Below are 20,987 nucleotides of genomic sequence, written 5' to 3' on the forward strand. Positions count from 1 at the left end.
TGACCTCAGCGTGGACATTAAGGGATTTGATCATCACTTTGTTGTGAGCAAGCCTGAGCAGAGACAAAGGGGAAACAACGCTGCGAGGCTGATTGCAACACGAGATGCTAAGGATCAAAATGCTACAAATTCTGGGACGGGCCAGGGGTCCGCTATCTCACATCTGCAAACTGACCCAAACCTGTGCCATTGTCAAAGTGGTGTTAAGACTCCTCTGATAACAGGAACAAGATATCTGTGTAGCAGTCAGGAACAAGAAAAAAACCCTGAACATAATTGCATGCTGCAAAGTGGGAGGCTTCACATCCATGTACAGACCTAAAAGCATCCTAAATAGAAAGGTCACATGGCTCATGTGGCTCCGATATATTTAACATCTTAATTGATTCAATTGTGGCAATTCATTTTTCCCCACCTTTTTGTCAATTTTAGTCACTTTTCACTCATTTTTCCCCACCTTTTTGTCAATTTTAGTCACTTTTCACTCATTTTTCCCCACCGTATTGCCAATTTTAGGTACTTTTCACTCATTTCCCCCCCACCTTTTGTCAATTTGTTATTTTTCACTCATTTTCCCCCACCTTTCTGCCAATTTTATTCACTTTTCATTCATTTTTCCTCACCTTTTTGTCAATTTTAGTCACTTTTTACTCATTTTTTCCACCTTTTTTTTGCCAATTTTTGTCACTTTTCACTCATTTTCCCCCATCAAAAGGCTACAAATTCTGGGACGGGCCAGGGGTCCACTTCTCTCACATCTGCAAACTGACCCAAACCTGTGCCATTGTCAAAGTGGTGTTAAGACTCCTCTGATAATAGCAACAAGATATCTGTGTAGCAGTCAGGAACAACAACAAAAAACCCTGAACATAATTGCATGCTGCAAAGTGAACGGGGGGCGTCACGCCCATGTAAAGACTTGAAAGCATCCTAAATAGAAAGGTCGCATGCAGGAGCTGCTCATGTGGCTCTGATATATTTAACATCTTAATTGATTCAATAAAAAGATGCATGTGGCGCCACCTGTAGATTACTTTGTAACCCACTACACAAGCCTATTAGTTACACACGGGCCATTTATAGGTGCAGATAAGGCCTTGTGTGCATGCATAAAGGCATGTCGCATCAACATACAATAGCTGCTCAGCTTGGTGTCATACACACTGAGCTGTAAATAGCATTCTTGATTAACAGCCAGGACCCGAGCGCTGGTGTGACCAAAGAACAGACGACGCAACCATCAAATGAAAAGAGTTTTATAGTAATGAAAATGTCCATTTTAAAACAATCTGTCTTACAGACTCTGAGAATAAAAAAAATAATTAAAGCCTATTATTAGAAAGAGCAAGGTCAACCAATCTACAATAAAGAAAGGGTGGTGCCCCACTGCAGTACAAGTAGTGCTGGTGGAATTGTTCTTTTTGTACCTGAAGATTGTTGTAAAATTCTGGGAGCACCATTAAATACTAATTGCATAACATAAAAACTGGCAAGTGTCCTATCTTTTGAAATATACGTGGTGTTTGTTTTCTTTTTTAATGTACCTACCAGTTATGCTATTTTTCTTGCTCTTAATACACAACATGACACTCTTCTTAATACACTTCTTCCCTTTTTTGCAACATTTGTGAGGAAAAGCTCACATTAAAGAAGTGTACAAATTTAAAAACATCTTAAAAGTAAAGAAAAAATGTTTAAGTTATTAAATCTGGTAGGATTATTTTGTACAAACATCCTGAGTATACATGTGAAAATGTCAACATGATCGATTTCTTTAAGCCGTCCACATATTTGTGAAAAACTGGAGTCTTTAAGACATGTTTTCACGTCTCAGTAGCGCCGCCATCTGTTATCTTGGTAGCCGCGGCTGTTGCTCCTGTCATCGTCTCTTCTGCCCCCTCTGCCGTCATGGTGGCGGCTGCCGCTCCTGTCGCTCTGATGGGGATGGCCGTCCCGGCCGTGGCCGTGCTGCTGATGGCGGCCAGAGCCTGCGTCTTCTGAGTATCGCTGATTTCTGCCACCGCTGTTCATCTGGGAGGAACTGTGACGATAGGGGGCGTTTTCGTGTTGCCTGGAGCTACCTCTTCCAGAATGTCCCCCCACAGACTGCTGCCTCTGCAGAGGCTTTGAAAAGGCTCCATTCAGCTGGTCTAGCTGCTGCATGTGGAGCTGCCACATCATGTTGTTCATCTGCAGAAGGAGGAACAGACAGAGAGCATCAATCTTCCACTCCTGTTATAAAATCTGTTCTTTAGTTGAAACAAGCATTTATCATAATTATTATTTAAATATGAACAAATATCAGTGTTGCTGTGTTAACAGCTGCACTATTAAGGAAAAAATATGAATCCTGATTATTCTGACTGATTATGAAATCATGATTATTTAACATGATTACTCATTGACCCAAGTGGCAAACGCTGGGAGAAAAGGATGAAAAAGGGCAGAATGTGGCAAAAATGGGCAGAAAGTGACCAAATAATAAGTTAAAGCTGGCAAAAAATTGTCAAAAAGTGGCAAAAACCTGAAAAAAAGGTGGGAAAAATGGGCAAAAAGTGGCACATAATTGCTAAAGACAGCTTAAACGGATGAGAAGTGGCAAAAATAGGCAAAAAGGGGAAAACACTGGGGGGAAAGTGGCAAAAAAGGGTTACAGGTGGCAAAAATGGTCCAAAAGTGGAAAAAACATGACAAAGAAAAAAAGAGTGAAATGGGCAAAAATCAGCAAAAAGGTAGAAACAAGGGTATTAGGTGGAATTCAACAGCAAAAGGCAGCTTTAATAGGTGACAAGTAGCAAAAAATTGCAAAAAGGGTAAATGTGTCAAAAATAGATTGAAACGCGACAAAAAGAAGCTGCAAAAATGGGCCAAAAGCAGCAAACACTCAGAAGAAAAGTGACAAAAAAGGGGAGAAAAAGTGGCAAAAAGGGCAGAAAGTGGCAAAACTGTGACAAAAAATGAGTGAGAAGTGGTAAAAAAAAATGAGTTAAAGGTGGCAAAAATGGTCCAAAAGTGGCAAAAAATGAGTGAAAAAGGACTAAAATGGGCAAAAGCATGAAAGAGTGGCAAAATGAGCAATAGGTGGCATTTCATTGAAAAAGGCATCTTAAATGGGCAAAAAATAGCAAAAAGCTGGTTAAAAGTGGCCAAAAGACGTGGCAAAAATGGGAATAACGTTTCAAATTAAGCCATAAATGAGCCACATGTAGAGTATCACTGCTAAAGTAATCGTTTAATCTCAATTATCTTGTTTCCATGCATCATGGGAAGCCAAAATCAAACGCAGGATTATAGTCAAAGCAGCTCTAACAGGGGAAAAAGGACAGGATCTTCCTTTGGTCTGAGGAAAATCGTGAGGACTGAAATTTTGCCCTGCTTAAATACAGTGAAAAAGTATTTGCCCACTTCTAGTTGCTGATGTTTTTACATATTTATCACACATAAATGTTTTGGATCATCAAATCAATTTTATTATCTCACAAAGACAACCCAAGAAAATAGACAACACAGTTTCTAAATGATGATTTTATCTATTAAGGGAAAAAAATCCAAACCTATTTGGCTCTGTGTGATAAAGTTAAATCATGAGTTAACTGTGATTAACCACAGTTCTTGGAAAGCTGAGTTCAGTTTCTCTGGCCACACCCAGGCCTGATTACCTCCAGATTAGTTGAATGTAGAAATCCTGTAAATAGAAGCTGTCAGACAAAGTGAAGAAGGCGACAAGATCTCAGAAAGAAACATCACGCCACCATCCAGAGAAAGTCAAGAACAAATGAGAAACAAAGTGATTGAAATCTGTCAGTCTGGAAAGGTTACAGAGACATTTCCAAGACTTTGGGACTCCAGAGAACCACGATCAGAGCCATTATCCACAAATGGAGAAAACTGGGAACAGTGGTGAACCTTCCCAGGAGAGGTCGGCCAACCAAAATGACTCCAAGAGTGCAACGACGACTCGTCCAGGAGGTCCCAAGAGAACCAAGAACCACATCCACAGATCTGCAGGCCTCACTGGCTTTAGTTAAGTTCAGAGGTCATGACTCAACCATCAGAAAGACACTGGGCAACAATGGCATCATGGGAGAGCTCCAAGGCCAAAACCACTGCTGACAAAAGAGAACACAAAGGCTCATCTCACATTTGACTAAAAACATCCTGATGATCCCCAAGACTTCTGGGAAATATTCTGAGGACTGACCAGACTAAAGTAGAACTTTCTGGAAGGTGTGCGGCCCGTTACATCTGGTGTGAAAATAACACAGCATTTGATAAAAAGAACATCATGCCAACAGTCAGACATGGTGGTGGCAGTGTGATGGTCTGAACTACATGAAGGTTCTGGAGTGGCCAAGTCAAAGTCTGGACTTAAATCCAGCTGAGTTGCTGTGGTGTGACCTTAAACAGGCAGTTCATGCTGGAAAACCCTCCAATATGGCTGAGTTCAAACAATTCTGTGAAGAAGAGTGGGACAACATTCCTCCACAGCGATGAGAAACACTCATCAGCAGTTATCACAAATGCTTGATTTCAGTTATTGCTGCCAAGGATGGAACAACCAGTTATTAGGATCAGGGGGAAATGTCTTTTCACACAGGGACAGAGAGATTTGGAGTTTTTTTTACCTTAATAAATAAAATGATTTAGAAACTGCATTTTGCATTTACTTGGGTTGTCTCTGTGAGATAAGTGTGACAAACATGCAAAAACATCAGAAAGAGTTTAAATACTTTTTCCCGGCACAGTAAAACTGTCCATCGGGAGCTGAACAGTGAGCAGACCTTTTTCCTTTTCTCTAGTTTGTACTTTTCTGATCCAGCGCCTGTAGAGATTCTGCCCAGATGCACAAACATTAAATACTATGTTTTTTCCAGCTCGATTAGGGATCATAAAGTCTGTTTCTACTGCAGGGTACTCCGTCAATGAGGAATAAAGATCATAAATAAAAGAAAGTATGTTTACCATGGCATGCTTCTGCAGATTATCCGGAGAGGAGAAAGATCTCTGCATCTGGGGAGGAGGAGTGTAGGGTGGAGAACTGAACTGGATCGGTGTCCTATAAGAGTAAAGCAAATCATAGATTAACTCATCGTTAAGAAATGCTATACAAGTCCAACCATGCTGCCAAATGAGTTTAAGTCCATTTCAATATGACGTACTTGGCAGGGGTGAAAGCAAAAGTAAACATCTTACTTTTTCAAAGTAAATACTTAAATACTGTTTTTTTATCTATTCTTATCAGGGCCTAACAATTTGGAAAAACAATATAATTGTGATTTTTTTCACCCAACATTGCAATTGCAATTTAATGTAATAGTCCAATAAGGTTCATTATGTCTATCCTTAGTGATATGCTTATACTTTCTTCTTCGAAGACGGAAGCTTTCCGTCGAAACATGTAAAGGTATGAACTAAAAAACTTCTTTTGTCTGTTATAGAAGAAAGTATAAGCATATGCAATTTAATGTGATTATTGTTCAGGTTCCTCATCTTATAAACCATTCTATATTATAACACACAAAGATCTTTCCCCCAGAAATTTATATCAATCTCCCAAAATCCACAAATAAATGTTTAAAAATGCTAAGAAAATAACTACAAATCAAAAATCTGCCCAAAAAATCAAATCAAATTCCCCCAGAATTCAAATAGATTCTTCAAATTTTCAAAAAAAAAAAAAATCAAAGCAACTTCTTAAAAACTGCATATAAATTTCTCAAATTATCATGAATTTTCCTAAAGGTTCCAAAGCTAATTCCCCTAGAAATTTGAATCAAATTCCCCAAAATTTACAAATAAATGTTAAAAATTACCACAAAAATACCTAAAATTTTCTAAACAAATTTCCAAAAGAAATTCAAATCAAATTCCCTAAAAATGTACATATATTTATCAAATTTTCAAGAAGATACTTTTATTTTTAAAAGCAAATTTCCCCCCCAAAATTCAAATCAAATTCCTAAAAATGTCAAAATAAATTTCTCATATTTCCGTTCCCGGTGCGTGTTGGACTCTGCCAGGGCTGCCCTTTGTCACCGACTCTGTTCATAACTTTTATGGACAGAATTTCTAGGTGCAGCCAGGGCGTTGAGGGCGTCCGGTTTGGTGGCCTCAGGACTAGGTCTCTGCTTTTCGCGGATGATGTGGTTCTGTTGGCTTCATCAGACCAGTACATCCAGCTCTCTCTGGAACGGTTTGCGACTGAGTGTGAAGCGGCTGGGATGAGAATCAGCACCTCCAAATCTGAGACCATGGTTCTCAGTTGGATAAAGGTGGAACGCCCTCTTCAGGTTGGGAATGAGATCCCGCCCCAAGTGGAGGAGTTTAAGTATCTCGGGGTCTTTCATGAGTGAGGGAAGAATGGAGCGGGAGATCGACAGGCGGATCGGTGCGGCGTCAGCAGTGATGCGGTCTCTGCATGGGTCTGTCATGGTAGAGAAAGAGCTGAGTCGAAAGGCGAAGCTCTCAATTTACCGGTCGATCTACGTTCCCACCCTCACCTATGGTCATGAGTGGTGGGTAATGACCGAAAGAACGAGATCGCGGATACAGGCAGCTGAAATGAGTTTCCTCCGCAGGGTGTCTGGGCTCTCCCTTAGAGACTGGGTGAGAAGCTCGGCCATCCGGGAGAGACTCGGAGTAGAGCCGCTACTCCTCCACGTTGAGAGGAGCCAGATGAGGTGGCTCGGGCATCTGGTCCGGATGCCTCCTGGACGCCTCCCTGGTGAGGTGTTCCGGGCAAGTCCCACTGGGAGGAGGCCCCGGGGAAGACCCAGGACACGCTGAAGAGACTATGTTGCTCAGCTGGCCTGGGAACGCCTCGGGAATCCCTGGGAAAAGCTGGACAAAGTGGCCGGAGAGAGGGAAGTCTGAGCTACCCTGCTTAGGCTGCTGCCCCCGCGACCCGATCTTGGATAAGCGGAAGAAGATGGATGGATGGATATTTCCTTAAAAATATCTGAGAATTTTGAAGCAAAAATGACCCCAAAATTCAAATCAATCTAACAAAAATGTCTTATTGCAAATTTGATATGAATTGTAATGAAGAGAATGATGATTTTTAGATTTATTTTGAAGAAGGCAAAAATATAAAAAAACTAGGAGAGTAGAAACTTTTGTCAATTATTCTAGAAAATATTGGCACTTGAATGTTTGCATTAAGTGTAGAGCAAAACACCTCTGCTTAGAAAAATGCATTAAACTGGTATTCCAAAATACATTTCAGGTCAAAGAAAGATTGCAGCCTCTGTGATTTGAAAATTGCAGTAGGTCACATTGCGATTTAATCCACATTTCAATTAACTGCCCAGCCCTAATTCTTGTCCAATATTTGTACATAAGTCTAAAACGCAGTCCTGAAAAGCCTTAACCCATCAGGCAGTTTAGCCTCCCCAGGCTTGGATGGCCAGGTTCAGGGTCTGGGTCTCCTGTCAAAAGGAAATATGGATTTGTCCCTCTTGTCAAACTTGTGCAAGCACAGTTGCACGCCATGTTATTCATTCAACAGCTGATGGATCAATGCAGAGATCTCTGATGGGAGGCGGCTAAGGAAAGTGATTCAATTCTGAAGTTAGACAGCTTCTCAGTGGGGATGGGAATTCATAGGATTTTATTGTTACTAGGGGTCTGACGAGACGAGATTTTACACTTTTTTTGAATTTGGAAAAAACAAAAATACATGGGTGGAAAATATGTCCTTTAAACAACTGGAAGTCATAATTGCAACGCATTCAGGTCTATTCAAAAAGGCTATCAATGCTTCCAAACAGTATGTCTTGTCTAACTCTGACTCAAACTGTACATTTTCATGCCCTTTAAATCAAACCTTTCATTTTAACAGCCTACAAAATCGTTAATTTACTACACTATGCTCTCGTCACTACAATTTCAATAAATATTTTTCATATAATATTTAATTATATGTAATAAAAGCTTTTGGATTATTTTTAAAGTATTTTAAGCACTATTTTCAACAGGTCTAAATCTAAAGAGCTGCATCAGTAAAATCAAAATATTTCTCATCCTCTTTAGAGACATCCATATTTAAAACAATCAAAAGTAATATTTCTGTCAATAACACGTTTGCTGTTATTAAGAGAAATAGATTATTTTATAGTTTTGTGGTCTTTTTGTCTCATGAGCTTTAACAGTGTTGGACACCACGCACTGATGAGCGTGTGTGTTAATGTGTGTGCGTTGGTGAGTAAGTGTGTGTGTCTCTGCTCTGTCTGCTGTCCGACGGCAAGCATGGTGCGTTTAACTTGGGCTAAAGCTTCGTTATTTTTGTGGAGCTAACAGTGGACTCTATGGTGCTCAAACAGAGTTTACCGCTGCAGTCACGCTATAAGCTTCGGATTGATGATACGCACAGCCAACAGCTGATGGACGTGTGACTGACAGACGGTGAGACGAGAAGGAGACATGAGGAAGCAGCAACTGTTTCAAAGTTACAAAGTGGCACTAAAAGTGAGTCTGCGTGCATACACAAGCTAAATAAAGGCTGTATTCTCCTCATGGAGACTGCACAGGTTACCAGCAGCAGAGTCTCATCAACTCGGACCGTTATGATCATGTGCGGCTCCACGTAGCGCACGCGGAGGGGGTGGGGGTTGGAACGGTGATCTTAATGGGTCATGGATCAGCTTCGTTTCTTCATTAGCTCGCTCATGAACAGTTTCAAAGTCTCCATGGCATCTTTGTGATCTTGTATAATTTCCAGTTTGGTATTTTTTTCTGTAAGGAGAGCTGCTGCTCCTTCTGTCCGATCTCGCGAGATTGATTTTTCCACGACGAGAAATCTCGTGGTGTTTTGATCTCGCGGCACGAGTTCTCATCACACCCCTAATTGTTACTGATGCCATTATTGATTCTTCTTATTGATTAAATCCTTAATTGATTCACTTATTGAATTTCCTTTTTGGAAAAAGCAGACTATAGAGGTTTTCACCGTTAACAGCTGATTATCATCAGTGATATCTGGCATTTTGCTGATAATCTGTGTCGCCTTTTATTCCACTGATATCTTAAATAAATAAGAAAGTCCATTACTTTGGCTCTGCAGCATTTGGTTCTTCTCTTGCTCAGCTCTGTCCCAGCTACAACGCTCTCTGATAGGCTAAGATGTCACAAGCTTTAACCAATCAACACCGCAGCCCGTGTGATATGAGGCGGAGTCTCTGTTGTGTCACTCTGACAGCCGTTATTTCTGAAATTAAAGACATTTCGATCCTCCACACTGAAATGTCCAAAACACCACAGTCCTGCCCACAGTTCCTACGATGAAGAGTCTGTCAAATGTCTGAACAGTGAGCTCTGTTTCACTGCTAAAGTGACTGCGCTAACGTCAGCCTCATGTGTAAATCCATGGACTCTGAAAGGATGAACTGATCCACAGCTAACGTTCCTTAAAGTTACTGCAGCACCGCTGCAGCAGGGACATAAAGAGCCTCCTGACTGCTAATGCAACACTGCTGTGTGGTTTGAGATCGTGTTTTTTCACGTTATTTTATGCCGAGTCTCTGATAATGCGTTGAATTTGTCAGAAAACGTCTTGTACTGGTTCATCATATAATCAGATGATTAAACAATGATCGACTGCTGTTTTTCTTTCAGTGAACATATTAGAGCTTCCTGTTAGCAGCCACTGTGCTAAATAGCCTGAAGTTCTTAGTGGTAATGCTACAGAGATGAGGTAAACTGCTGCTAGAATGCTTAAATATATCTACCTGTGTATCACTGTTACCCAACACACCCCCCCCTTTAGGTTTCACTTTTGCAGTGTGAGTCTCCGCTGCATCGGGGGGACAGAGTGTGAAAGTAGTGGAGCCAATGGTACGATAAAACAGATTAAGCAGATCACCAACACATTCTATTTCTTCACAATCTGAGATCGTCTTATCATGCACCCCTATATATATATATATATATATATATATATATATATATATATATATATATATATATCTTTGTATATAATGTTTGAATTTTATGTTTTTATTTATTTATTTTTAATTTTGGCAGGTTTGGTCCTCCATAGATAGTTGGCTCACTGATTCCGATTACTAATATGAAAGTCTAATACATTCATGTTCTATTTTAACCTAGATATCCATCTTAATAAACTACTTCTTAACAGTCAGTGATGAAAGCAATGCATCATTAGCTATGATCCAGTTTTACAATATATTATTAATCCATCTTTTTTATTTTGTCTGAAATAAATACTGATTTATATGTAAGAGTTTGACTTTTACTTGTATTTGGACTTTTTTACTCTGTGGTTTTGCTGCTTTTACTTGAGTTGGAGGCACTAACATTGTTGACTAATACATAAATGAACTGGGAAAGTTCCATGAGCAACCAATAATAGGTATGGTACTCATCCTAAAAACAATATTGGTCGTCCCAAGTCTCTTTGTCTCTGAACACTGAACCAGACGTATGGCACCGTCAGTGAGAGTCAGAGACAAGCACTTCAATTACTGGCCATGATAAACAACTTAAATAACTAAAAATGTTAAACATCAAGTGTTTGGGAGGAGAACACGCTTAAATCTGTTTAAAAAAAAAATCTCTTTTTTGTTGGAAATGTCTTGGTTTAAACAAACTTTTGTCTGGATCTTCACTCTGAACTTGAATTAGAATACAATACTACTGCTCATTTCTCTAAAGGACAAACGTACCCTAATTCCCCTTTGACACAGCTTTACTGAATATGGTCCAGAGGAGTGCATGTTAGTTTTACGGAAAATGAAAATGGGTTCCTTAAGAGTTTCAAATGTGTGAACATGCAGACCTGTTCAGTACCATGTCATTCCACAGTTTTTGCTTGAGCAGCAGTCTTTCTGCATAACACACTGCCAAGAGCATGAAAAACATGCATGTCTAACCTGCATTCCACGTAGCACGACTGCGCCGTGCACCGAAGCACCGGGGGGTGGTCCGACTGAAGGCAAGCAACCTCGCCCACTGGGAGCGGGTCTAGAGTGCTGCGCCACGATCATGAGATCATGGAAGAACTGCGAGCTCACGCAGGAACAGTATGTCAACAGCAGACTATTTCACCTTTTGGGGTCAATTGATCATCCTTTCTGGTATAAGTCCATGATATTATTGCTTCCACCACTGAGTGAGTACATTATGAAGTTAAAGGTCAATGTTTGCTTCAAGGATCTGTGGTTTTATGCAAATTCTTTGGATAAATGTCCTCAGAAGTTAACTTTTCCTCATCAATGGTGCCGATGTAGCTCTGTGACCCACTGACCTCTGTCACCTTTTGCTCTCGCTGCAGGATGAGACAATGTTTTTTTTTTTTTTTTAATTTTTGGGCTTTTTCGTGCCTCTATTAGAGAGAGGACAGTGGATAGAGTCAGAAACAGGGAAGAGAGCGGGGAGAGACATACAGGAAATGGTGCCACGGGCCGGATTCGAACCCTGGTCGCCTGTGTATATGGTGCGTGCCTTAAGCACTTGACTACCGGCGCGTTCCCAGGATGAGACATAATGTTGATATGGTGATGATTTATGCTTGGAAGTCCGTGCATTGTGTCGTATTTTGAAAGAACCGCATATTCTACACTTGTGATCCTCTTCTGGAGCTTTCTGATCGACGGGTATGGACCGGTTTGGCACCTGAAAACAGACCTGCGGTGTATCTCGAACGAAGCGGAGCGAAGTGTCGTCCAGGCACGCACAGCTGCCGGTCTGGAGCTCTGGCTGTGGAAATGCTCTGAAAGACTAGAGAGGGAGCGATGAGCTCTGCAGTACGGTTCGCCAGAGGGTCGCAGCGCTTTCGCTGTATGTGGAAATTGGAGGTATGTGTTGCAGTAGCATCATGCCTCCAAACTATTAAATACTAAAAAATATTGGTCAACAAAAAGGCGGTTCACCGCCCTTGAGATGTTGCAACAATGCTGAGTTCACTTTATAGGAAGCTACTGCAGTGCCTAAAATAACCAATAAGCATAGATTAACTTCATCGATTTAAAAGCTGTAAAAATAGTTGAATATTTTCAAAACTTTGTGCCTGACATTGCTGCTGCTGCTGCAGGATGCAGCGTGTGTGGTTATTAATAAACTTCATTTTTATTCCTGATCTACACTCAGAGAGAGGAATTAAAGTACTTTTAACGTTATGAATTACAGTACAGCCAGCGCTGCATGTTTAAAAGTTTGCCTTTAAAAAGACGACACCATGCAGCGCTGCCAGGCCACGGCGGATGAGTTTCACAGCCCTTTGCCGTTGTATTGCTACTGTTACCAGACGAATAGTCTCCAGGACATTCTTACCTCTGGCCATGGGGGTTTGGTGTGTTTGCAGGACTTGAATTCTGTGAGTTCCCTGGACTGCTGCTATGACTGCTCCCTGTGATGAGAGAAACAATTTAGTCATGCTACAACTGAGCACATCATCATAATACCATCTGTCATTTTGCCGGCTAACTGTTTTTCATTGAAAATTAGCCACCAGCCAAAAGCCATGTTTTTATTTGTGAATAGGATGAATGTGTCCAACCTACCAGCAGATGTTTACTAGCTCTGCCTCTCCTGCTCTGACAGAGAATGTCAGCTGAGCTCTGAGACAGCAGTGTGCCAGAATGGAGGGAAACAAGCTAATTGCTGGAGTGGTTGTCTTGATGTGACTAAAATCCACACAGCAGGAACTAGGGCTGAACATATAATGGGAAAATAATCTAATCGTGATTTTTTTCACCCAACATTGCGATTGCAATTTAACATGTAATTATTCTTCAGGTTCCTCATCTTATAAATCATTCTGTATTATAACACACAAAAAGCTATTTTCCCCAGAAATTCATATCGAATCTCCCAAAATCTACAAATAAATGTTCAAAAATTCTAAGTAAATAAAAGATTTAAAACCTGCCCAACCACCCAAAAAAATCAGATCAAATTCCCAAAAATATTCAAATACATTTCTGAAATTTTCATAAAAATACTAAAAAAAAAAAATCAAAGCAACCACCCACAAAAATCAAATCAACTTCTTATAAATTTACAAATAAATTCTCAAATTTTCATGAAATTACCTTAAAGTTTCAAAGCTATTTCCCCCAGAAATTTATATCGAATCTCCCAGAATCTACAAATAAATGTTTAAAATTCTAAGAAAATAACTAAAAATTAAAAACCTGCCCCACCACCCAAAAAAATCAAATGAAATTCCCCAAAAATTCAAATAAATTCCTCAAATTTTCATAAAAATACTACAAAAAATCAAAGCAACTTCTTAAAAAACTGCATATAAATTTCTCAAATTTTCATGAAATTTCCTAAAGGTTTCAAAGCTAGTTCCCCCAGAAATTTGAATCAAATTTGCCAAAATTTACAAATAAATGTTAAAAATTTCCATAAAAATACCTAAAATTTTCTAAAAAAATTTCCAAAAGAATTTAAATCAAATTCCCCAAAATTTACATTTATCTATCAAATTTTCAAGAAGATACTTTAATTTTTTCAAAGCAAATTTGCTCTCCAAAATTCAAATCAAATTCCTAAAAATGTCAAAATACATTTCTCAAATTTCCGCAAAAATATCAAAAAATTTCTAAGCAAAAAAAAACCCCAAAACAAAACAAAAAAAAAAAAACCCAAAACAAAATTCGAATCAATCTAACAAAAATGTCTTATTGCAATTATTTTGTCCTATATTGCAAATTTTATATGAATTGTAATAAAGGGAATGATGATTTTTAGATGTCTTATTTTGAAGAAAGCAAAAAAAAAAAAAAAAGGAAAGTAGGAAACTTTGAACTTTTGTCAATTCTTCTAGAAAATATTGGCACTTGAATGTTTGCATTAAGTGAAGAGCAAAACACCTCTGCTTAATAAAATGTATTAAACTGGTATTTCAAAACACATTTCAGGTCAAAGAAATATTGCACCCTCTGCGATTTAAAGTAAATAAAAAAATAAGCTTTAGAAAAACAAAAAAAAAAAGAAAACCAACTTAAACTTGACTCAGTCCCAGAGGGTGTAACATCATCTGATTTGTAGGTCTGGGTATTACCACTGATCAAATGAATCAATTTGATTTTGACTCACAGGGACCTGATTTAATTCGATACAGATTTCTGTGGTGATATTTTAGGTACACACCTATTTTGCTTCAACAATTAAGGCCGTTTTCACACCTGATAGTCCGGGGGACTCGGTCCGTTTTGGAATGGAAATTGCAGCATTGTTGTACTTTCCTTTGGTTTTGGTTCACATTCACACTGCTCTTGGTCAAACAGACCAAACCGTCCAAACACCTACAACCTCTGCCCGCTAGGGGCGCTGTTGTTGCAAACAAAAGGCGACCAAGAAGAAAAGGAGTAGAAGAAGACGAAATCAGAAACCCATCTCCTTTTGCCGGTCTTTTCTTCCACATAAACAATGAAAAACACCAAAAATTCGCCGTCTTGGGGTTTCTGCTCTTGCATGGGGGAATCATGAGCAGGCAGCGAGGCGGTGAGCTGTCCAGCATGTCGTTCTTTACATGAGACAAATAAATCAGCACTGAGCATGACGTGTTGCTATGGCTACAGACGCCAAGCGAGGTACTGACATGTATTTGAGTGTATTAAATCACATATAAACCTGTAAATCATTACACTTTATGCCTCTTCCTGTCTTTGGTTCACAAGTTGGTTCGCTTCGCTTTCACACCTCAAACAAACTGCACCAGGGTTCGTTTGAAAGCGGACCGATTCCCCTTGTTTTCAAGCGCACCAGAGTTTGTGTGAGCTTTCACACCCCTCCAAACGAACCGGACTATCCAGTAAAATGGACCAGAGTTGGTTTAAAGCGGACCAAACAGCTCTGGTGTGAATGTGCCCTAAAAGATTCTCAGAGATCTTCAGTTGGAAATAGTACAAGCAATGTTCCAACCAGGCACGTTATCAAAATATCAGGTTTTGCATTAGAAACAGCAGCTCACACTTATGTCAGTTTTTAGTTTGGAAACTTGTTGCTTCCTGCCACAATCATCTCTGGAATTTCTACATATTTCCTTTCTAGTAAATAGGGCTGTCAAAGTAACTCATTAACAACGCGTTACCTTAAATTACTGTTAACGACACTATTGTTTTTGTCGCAAGATTAATGCATACACATTCTGTGTGACCCTGGACCCATCCCGTAATTTGCAAGATAAGGAAGCGACGCCGTTGTCATGCAAGCGAGCAGAAATGGATAAAGGACAGAGACTTCTGAATGGCAGGTTTTAGCTTTCAGATCATGCCAGATAAGACTGAAGTTACTGACAATTACTGTCAACGTGAACCGAGTTTCCTGGAGGTCTGTAGAGTCTTAAATACCCCATACCACTCACCGGCTGACTCACAAGCACACCGCCAATGCAGAGATCCGCCCCCTAGCCATGCTGGATTGTTTACAGCGGATACGCTCAGACAACTCTGCAAGCAGAGAGGGACTGCCAATCTGGCATACTGGGCATTTTCCCTGTGAGTGGACACACTTTGGAGCTGGTATGATTTATTTATTTACGCTATGCACCGGCCCCTTAGAGCAGGGGCGGCCGTTGTTTCCTTTATAATGACTGCTGACTGGGCTGATCACATCTCCTAAAGGTCCGTTTACCCCCCTCCCATCCCCACTCTGCTCCAGCATGAAAGTGAAAGTGTTCGGAGAAAACAGAACTTAAGGGCAAAAATGATCATCGGGATCAGTAAATAAACATCAAATTAAAAAAAAAAAACAGTCAATCAAGATGCTGCAAGAGTGTCAAAGACTCTGCAGTAGAGCCCGACCGATTGATCTGGGCCGATTACAGCGTATCACAGATTAATCAACATCAGCCAATATGTAGCCGACATATTAACCCTTGGAGCTCGCGCGGCATAGATCCATCGTACCTTTCTAATCATGTCTTCCAAGCATTCGTAGCTTTTACAGAACATTTTCTAGAGAGCCCGAAACTTGTCTGACTTTCTGGAGTCTCTGAGGCGTGTTGTCCTATACAACAATACCTGACGCAGTTTATAAAAAGATCACTTTTATACCGTAAGTCATAGAAACGTACTCTTTTTTTCCTCTGAAAGCTGACCATTTTGCCGTTCGTTTGCAACCACCGATGTCTCCGTAGCTCTAAAGGACGCTGTTGTAGCGACCCCAGAACTTTGGTGAGTTTTCAGGGTCTTTGGAAATTAAATCCACACCGTTACATTCAATAATAAGCATCTTCTTATCCATTTTTAATCCATTTTCAATCATATACTTTGACTTTCCTCAGTGGACAGCCATATTTGACATGCAAAGCATTGTGGGAGTTGTAGTTGACTAGTTGCGTCTCTACTGCTTAGAGGAGTAGAGATGCAGAAGCAGAAAATAAACAATGATAAATGTAACTGTTAATTCAGATGTCCACCATCATCTAATAAAAGACTGTTATACAGCTTTTTAACATCATCTACGTTGCATCTTTGTGAAATAAACAAAGATAATACAAATATAAGAATTTGTGTTTATGTACAGTATATATCCTGTATATATCCATGTTCTTATTTTATATATCAGCCAATATATCGGATATCGGCTTCTTTTAGCCCCCAATATCGGTGTCAGCCCCAAAAATCCTATATCAGTTGGGCTATACTCCGCAGTCCCTATAGGAGACGGTCTAGTGCAGGTAAATATACAGCTACATCATGAGGAGGAGGAGGAGGAGGAGGATGAGTAGGGGAGAGGAGCAGGAGGGGCTGGTGTGTGACAGGTGAGCCTGAGAGTGAAGCAGTGAAGGAGCTCACTAGAGTATCATCATATAGGCTAACAGCATCATTAGACTGTGGGTCCCCTTTATTTATGAAGAAATGTTCTATGATCTGAAGAATAAATGTTCAAAAAAATACTTCTCATGCATCACTGACACAGACATAAAATAACATTAGCCTGTTAGCTATGTGGCACTGGCATATTAACACGTTAGCATGCTGCTTCAACTGGCATTAAATAAACTTACACAGCATAGCAGGTAAGTGGACATACATATTGTTAACATCGTTCATACACGCAGACATTGATCTAGCCTGCATAAAGGACAGACTCTTAGCTCAACTGTGCATCCACAGACTACGAAACTGCCGGATAATGCTACTTTCAGTTTAGGCAGAAGTGCAGGGAAAAAACGTGAGGGCAGAAAAAAATGCTCCCGACTACCACAAGATGGCTCCATTGCACTATAAACATGGAAAAGGAACATTAACACTACTGTGTGAGGAAGAAGAAAACTAGTCAATCAAGTTTTGATACTTTTATGTATATACCCTGTTACTGAACTGGATTACTAGTTGATTTTACAATATCTGCACCTGTGCATAGATTCTACATGACTGCCTGTTATATAGAATGAAACATGTCTCACTGCCCTATCAGAGAGTGCTGCATAACAACTATTTTCCACAGATGGTGGAGTGTTATTTGAAGGTCTCCATTCAGTGTGGACCCACTGCACAAACCCCATTTGCCTGATGCACCACCCGGCCCTGCTGCTTGCTTGTGTTTATGGTTTCTTTTAAATAAACATGTACCCACTCAGTTAATAAAAAAAAAAAAGTTTCAGAGCCTTCCACGGACCTGGAATCATCAGCCTGCTGAAAAAAAACAACCAGCAAGGGGGTCTGAAAACTCGATGAGTCCCAACTTGTTAGTGAAACTTTAATATTAAGTCAACAACAGGAAAATGGTAGCCATCTTTAATGAATTATTTTGCTGTTTGGCTGACAGGTTGCAGTAGTAGAAACCCTGACTTACTGGCAGAGGAAAGATTTGGCACCCTTTCACAAAACCATAAAACTTAAACTCAGTGCCGTTAGTATTTGATGGGCTCTGAAAGCCCTGCTAGTTAGTCTCACTTGTGACCACATTACCTGGTGTTCAACGGCTTTCTTTGTGAATGTCTCCTTTAGTTTTAATCAGACATATCTGATGAGCTGGTTTGAATATATGATTAAATGAGCAACAATCTATTTGTGAGGACTTGTGATGTTTTCAACAGCTGTTGTAGCTACTGCATCAGTGACAAGTTGTTGCAGGCCACCAATTAATGCTGGGCTTACACCAAGACTTTCACAGTCACAGACTAAAAACTGAAAGTCTTTAGTAAATTTTAGGAGTCTTACTGGCGCTCCCGTCATCTCTGTCGTTAAGTTTAAGGTGATAATCTGTGCTGTTTTACATCAGTCTTTTTCTAGTCTTGGACTTGCGATCGTATCTTAAGTTGCAGTGACGCAAACACTGTCAACAACCGATAGATGAGCTCTGATAAAACCGGAAACAGGAAACCTGACGGTCAAAACAACCACAAAAGCGGCAGAGCGGCATGGATGAACAAGAAACACCGGCAGTGACACGTTGAAGGTCCAGACCAGGGCTTGACATTTACACCCGCCAACTAGCCACATGGGGGTGGATTTCACCCGTGGCTGGTAGCATCGTGACTCTAACTAGCCACGATGGCGGGTTGAATTTATCAGTGTCACAACTTGTGCTTCACTCTGAAAGTGCTAGTCAGTTCGCCCTTATGATTTTCGTTACAGAGAGGTGTTTTTAGCACATACAAGCCTCAAATTTCCCTCAAAACAACTGAAAAGTGGCTGGTCTCGTCATTCATTCGTGCGTTTTTATGCAGCGCCAAAGGCTTTCATGCTGTATGACACACATAAACATTACACTCACACACATATACGGACACACACTCGCACTGACGTGTTGGTAATTTAGACTGAAGGCTTCTATCTGTTTAGGGAAAATGTTTCAGAATGTTGGAGGATAAAAAACGTGTCTTTAGATGAGAGCAGGTGTGAGCTGATAGTTTTCCAACAGTCTTTTGGGTCGCTTAACACATTCAACTCTCAATGCCTTTTGAGACCCCGTGGACCCTGTAGCCGTAGGACACCTTGATGGCGGCGAAACAGACATCAGCTTGAAGAACCCCTCCTCCTTCCTCACAACTTTTCTTATTACTTCTTGCCAAGTATATTCTGTTAGATGAACCCCGAGAGTTAAGTTACACATACCGTTTAATAGGGGTGGGTAAAATTATCAATTAATCGATGCATCGCAATACCCCCCCCCCCAATTCAATATCGATTCAGCAAATCCTCTGAATCGATTCACCTCCTGGCCAGTGGGGGTCACTGTGTGTGTGATTCGCGTTGTATGGACGGAGGCCGCACTCGACCAAACAACAACCAACCATAACCATGTTATGTGAGGTTTATCAGAATTTCCAAGAGGACAGAAATATTACTAAAGTTTACATGCACTTCACTTTTTCAGTGTTTAAACAGAACTGGCATGTTTTTTACTTTTGTACTCCTTATGCACAAGTAAGTTATTATGGTGCAAATTTTTATTTTCAGATGTTTTATTGCTAAAAAATGTGAGGTGACCTACCACATATGTTCACATGGGCATGAAAATAATCATTAAAAGCTGTCAACAGGTCATGAGTGTATTTCTACTTCTTACTGAATTAAAATCAAAGCATTTAAATCGATATTGAATTGAATCACAACCTAAAGAATCGAAATCGAATTGAATCGTGAGGTTCTTAGCAATGCCCAGCCCTACTGTTTAATGCTAAATGAGCTGAAACACTGAAAACTACAACAGTGTGTGCAGGAGTAACTAAATGAACTAAAGTAATCCTACCCAGCACAGTCATTTTTAGCAACACATGACGATCCTAGACGTGTGGTAGGGAGATCTACATGAACAGACTTCTGGAGAACTGAAGAAAGTCTGAATCTGATGTCTGTTAGGGGGACATATTCATGGAAAACATAAACCAGCATTTCAGGGACTGACAACTACTCAGCATTTGAAACAAACTAGAACATTGGTTAAAAACACACCAATCACCATGTTTGTGAATGCCCCTTTCTGATGCCTGCATTGAGAACCGCCTTCTCATACATGAGTTTCTGTTGGAAATCTACAAAATATCTACATGAGTGTAGAAACCGCGTGTTCTGCGCTGATCCAACAGATTTATGTTTATTGTCGTAAACTGCCGTAGAATGACGTGAAAATCCCCTACGGCGCCACTTGCTGCATATTGACACTGACACAAGCAGCTCATATGTTGATTAAACTGCTCTGACCTGTGGTATCAAACAGAGAGTGGAGGTAGAAGAGACAGCACACCTGATCTGAACTGCACGTGCAGGCTTCTCCCGTACAGCGTCGTCCCGTTCAGGAGTTGCATGGCGTACGGCACGGACACTTCATGCTTGTAGACGGCAAAGCCAAACGTCTTCTGCTTCCCATCCGTGTCTTTAGGGATCTTAGTCCTGATGAGAGGTCCGGCCTGTGAAAGACATCCCAACAGTTAGCTTCAGCTAAACCTGGCTAGCGTTAGCTGATGTAGAGCCAAGACGGACGATTTAGACCGCAGATGGTTCACACACATTTATTTACACAAGCCACGTCTACAGGGTCAGACACCTTTAACCCCGAGCCAGTCCTTCTTCGACTGGCTAACAGTTGAGCTACCTTAGCACTTAGCATTAGCTAGCCGTGTGTGATGATGAGACAGAGTCCGTACCTGTAAGAACAGCTCAAACAAAAGCTCCTCCGTCACCCTGGAATCTAAGTTTCTAATAAAGAGCGTCCGGTCTGTTTCATCCTCTATTCCCATGGTATAAGCCCAACAGCTGATCCTCTCCACACAGCGGCAGTGCTAAGCTCTAAATTAGCGGCTCCGCTGCTACAGAAAACGAAGGCCTCAGCTGCCGTAAAGTAAAATGACGTCACAAGAGCTGCTGTCGCAGTCAGCAGCTCTTGTTTCACGACATTTAAAGTGGACCCACTAAGCCACTAAACATGCAACATCCTACCTTTCCCCGGAAAAAGCTGACATCATACAGTAAAAACAACGATATGAGCTTCTTTCCGTTGTTTCAATGCATGACATCATTAATTATTGAATGAACTTCTTATCAGCAACTGTCGAATAAAATTAT

The 20,987-nt window shown here is 40.5% G+C and overlaps 1 protein-coding gene across 1 annotated transcript; it reads right to left on the minus strand.

The window, feature by feature from the left end:
* Nucleotides 1–1,240: 1,240 nt before the first annotated feature.
* On the minus strand, nucleotides 1,241–20,768 carry rbm7 (RNA binding motif protein 7). The gene is made up of 5 exons (XM_041796541.1): nucleotides 20,570–20,768; nucleotides 20,170–20,332; nucleotides 12,289–12,364; nucleotides 4,963–5,056; nucleotides 1,241–2,190 (listed from the first exon to the last, which is right to left on the minus strand). The coding sequence occupies exons 1-5, from the start codon at nucleotides 20,660–20,662 to the stop codon at nucleotides 1,831–1,833; spliced, it is 786 nt and encodes a 261-aa protein (XP_041652475.1). The 5' UTR covers nucleotides 20,663–20,768; the 3' UTR covers nucleotides 1,241–1,830.
* Between the last annotated feature and the right edge of the window lie 219 nt (nucleotides 20,769–20,987).

The sequence above is a fragment of the Cheilinus undulatus genome, linkage group 2, assembly GCF_018320785.1.
Source record: "Cheilinus undulatus linkage group 2, ASM1832078v1, whole genome shotgun sequence".
Taxonomy (NCBI): domain Eukaryota; kingdom Metazoa; phylum Chordata; class Actinopteri; order Labriformes; family Labridae; genus Cheilinus; species Cheilinus undulatus.

Excerpts from the sequence above, each read along its gene's own strand:
- rbm7 (XM_041796541.1), bottom strand. The coding sequence starts at position 20,662 with ATGGGAATAGAGGATGAAACAGACCGGACGCTCTTTATTAGAAACTTA. Across the intron at positions 5,057-12,288 it reads CCAAACCCCCATGGCCAGAG|GACACCGATCCAGTTCAGTT; the intron begins GTAAGAATGTCC and ends TTACTCTTATAG. Across the intron at positions 2,191-4,962 it reads ATCTGCAGAAGCATGCCATG|ATGAACAACATGATGTGGCA; the intron begins GTAAACATACTT and ends CTCCTTCTGCAG.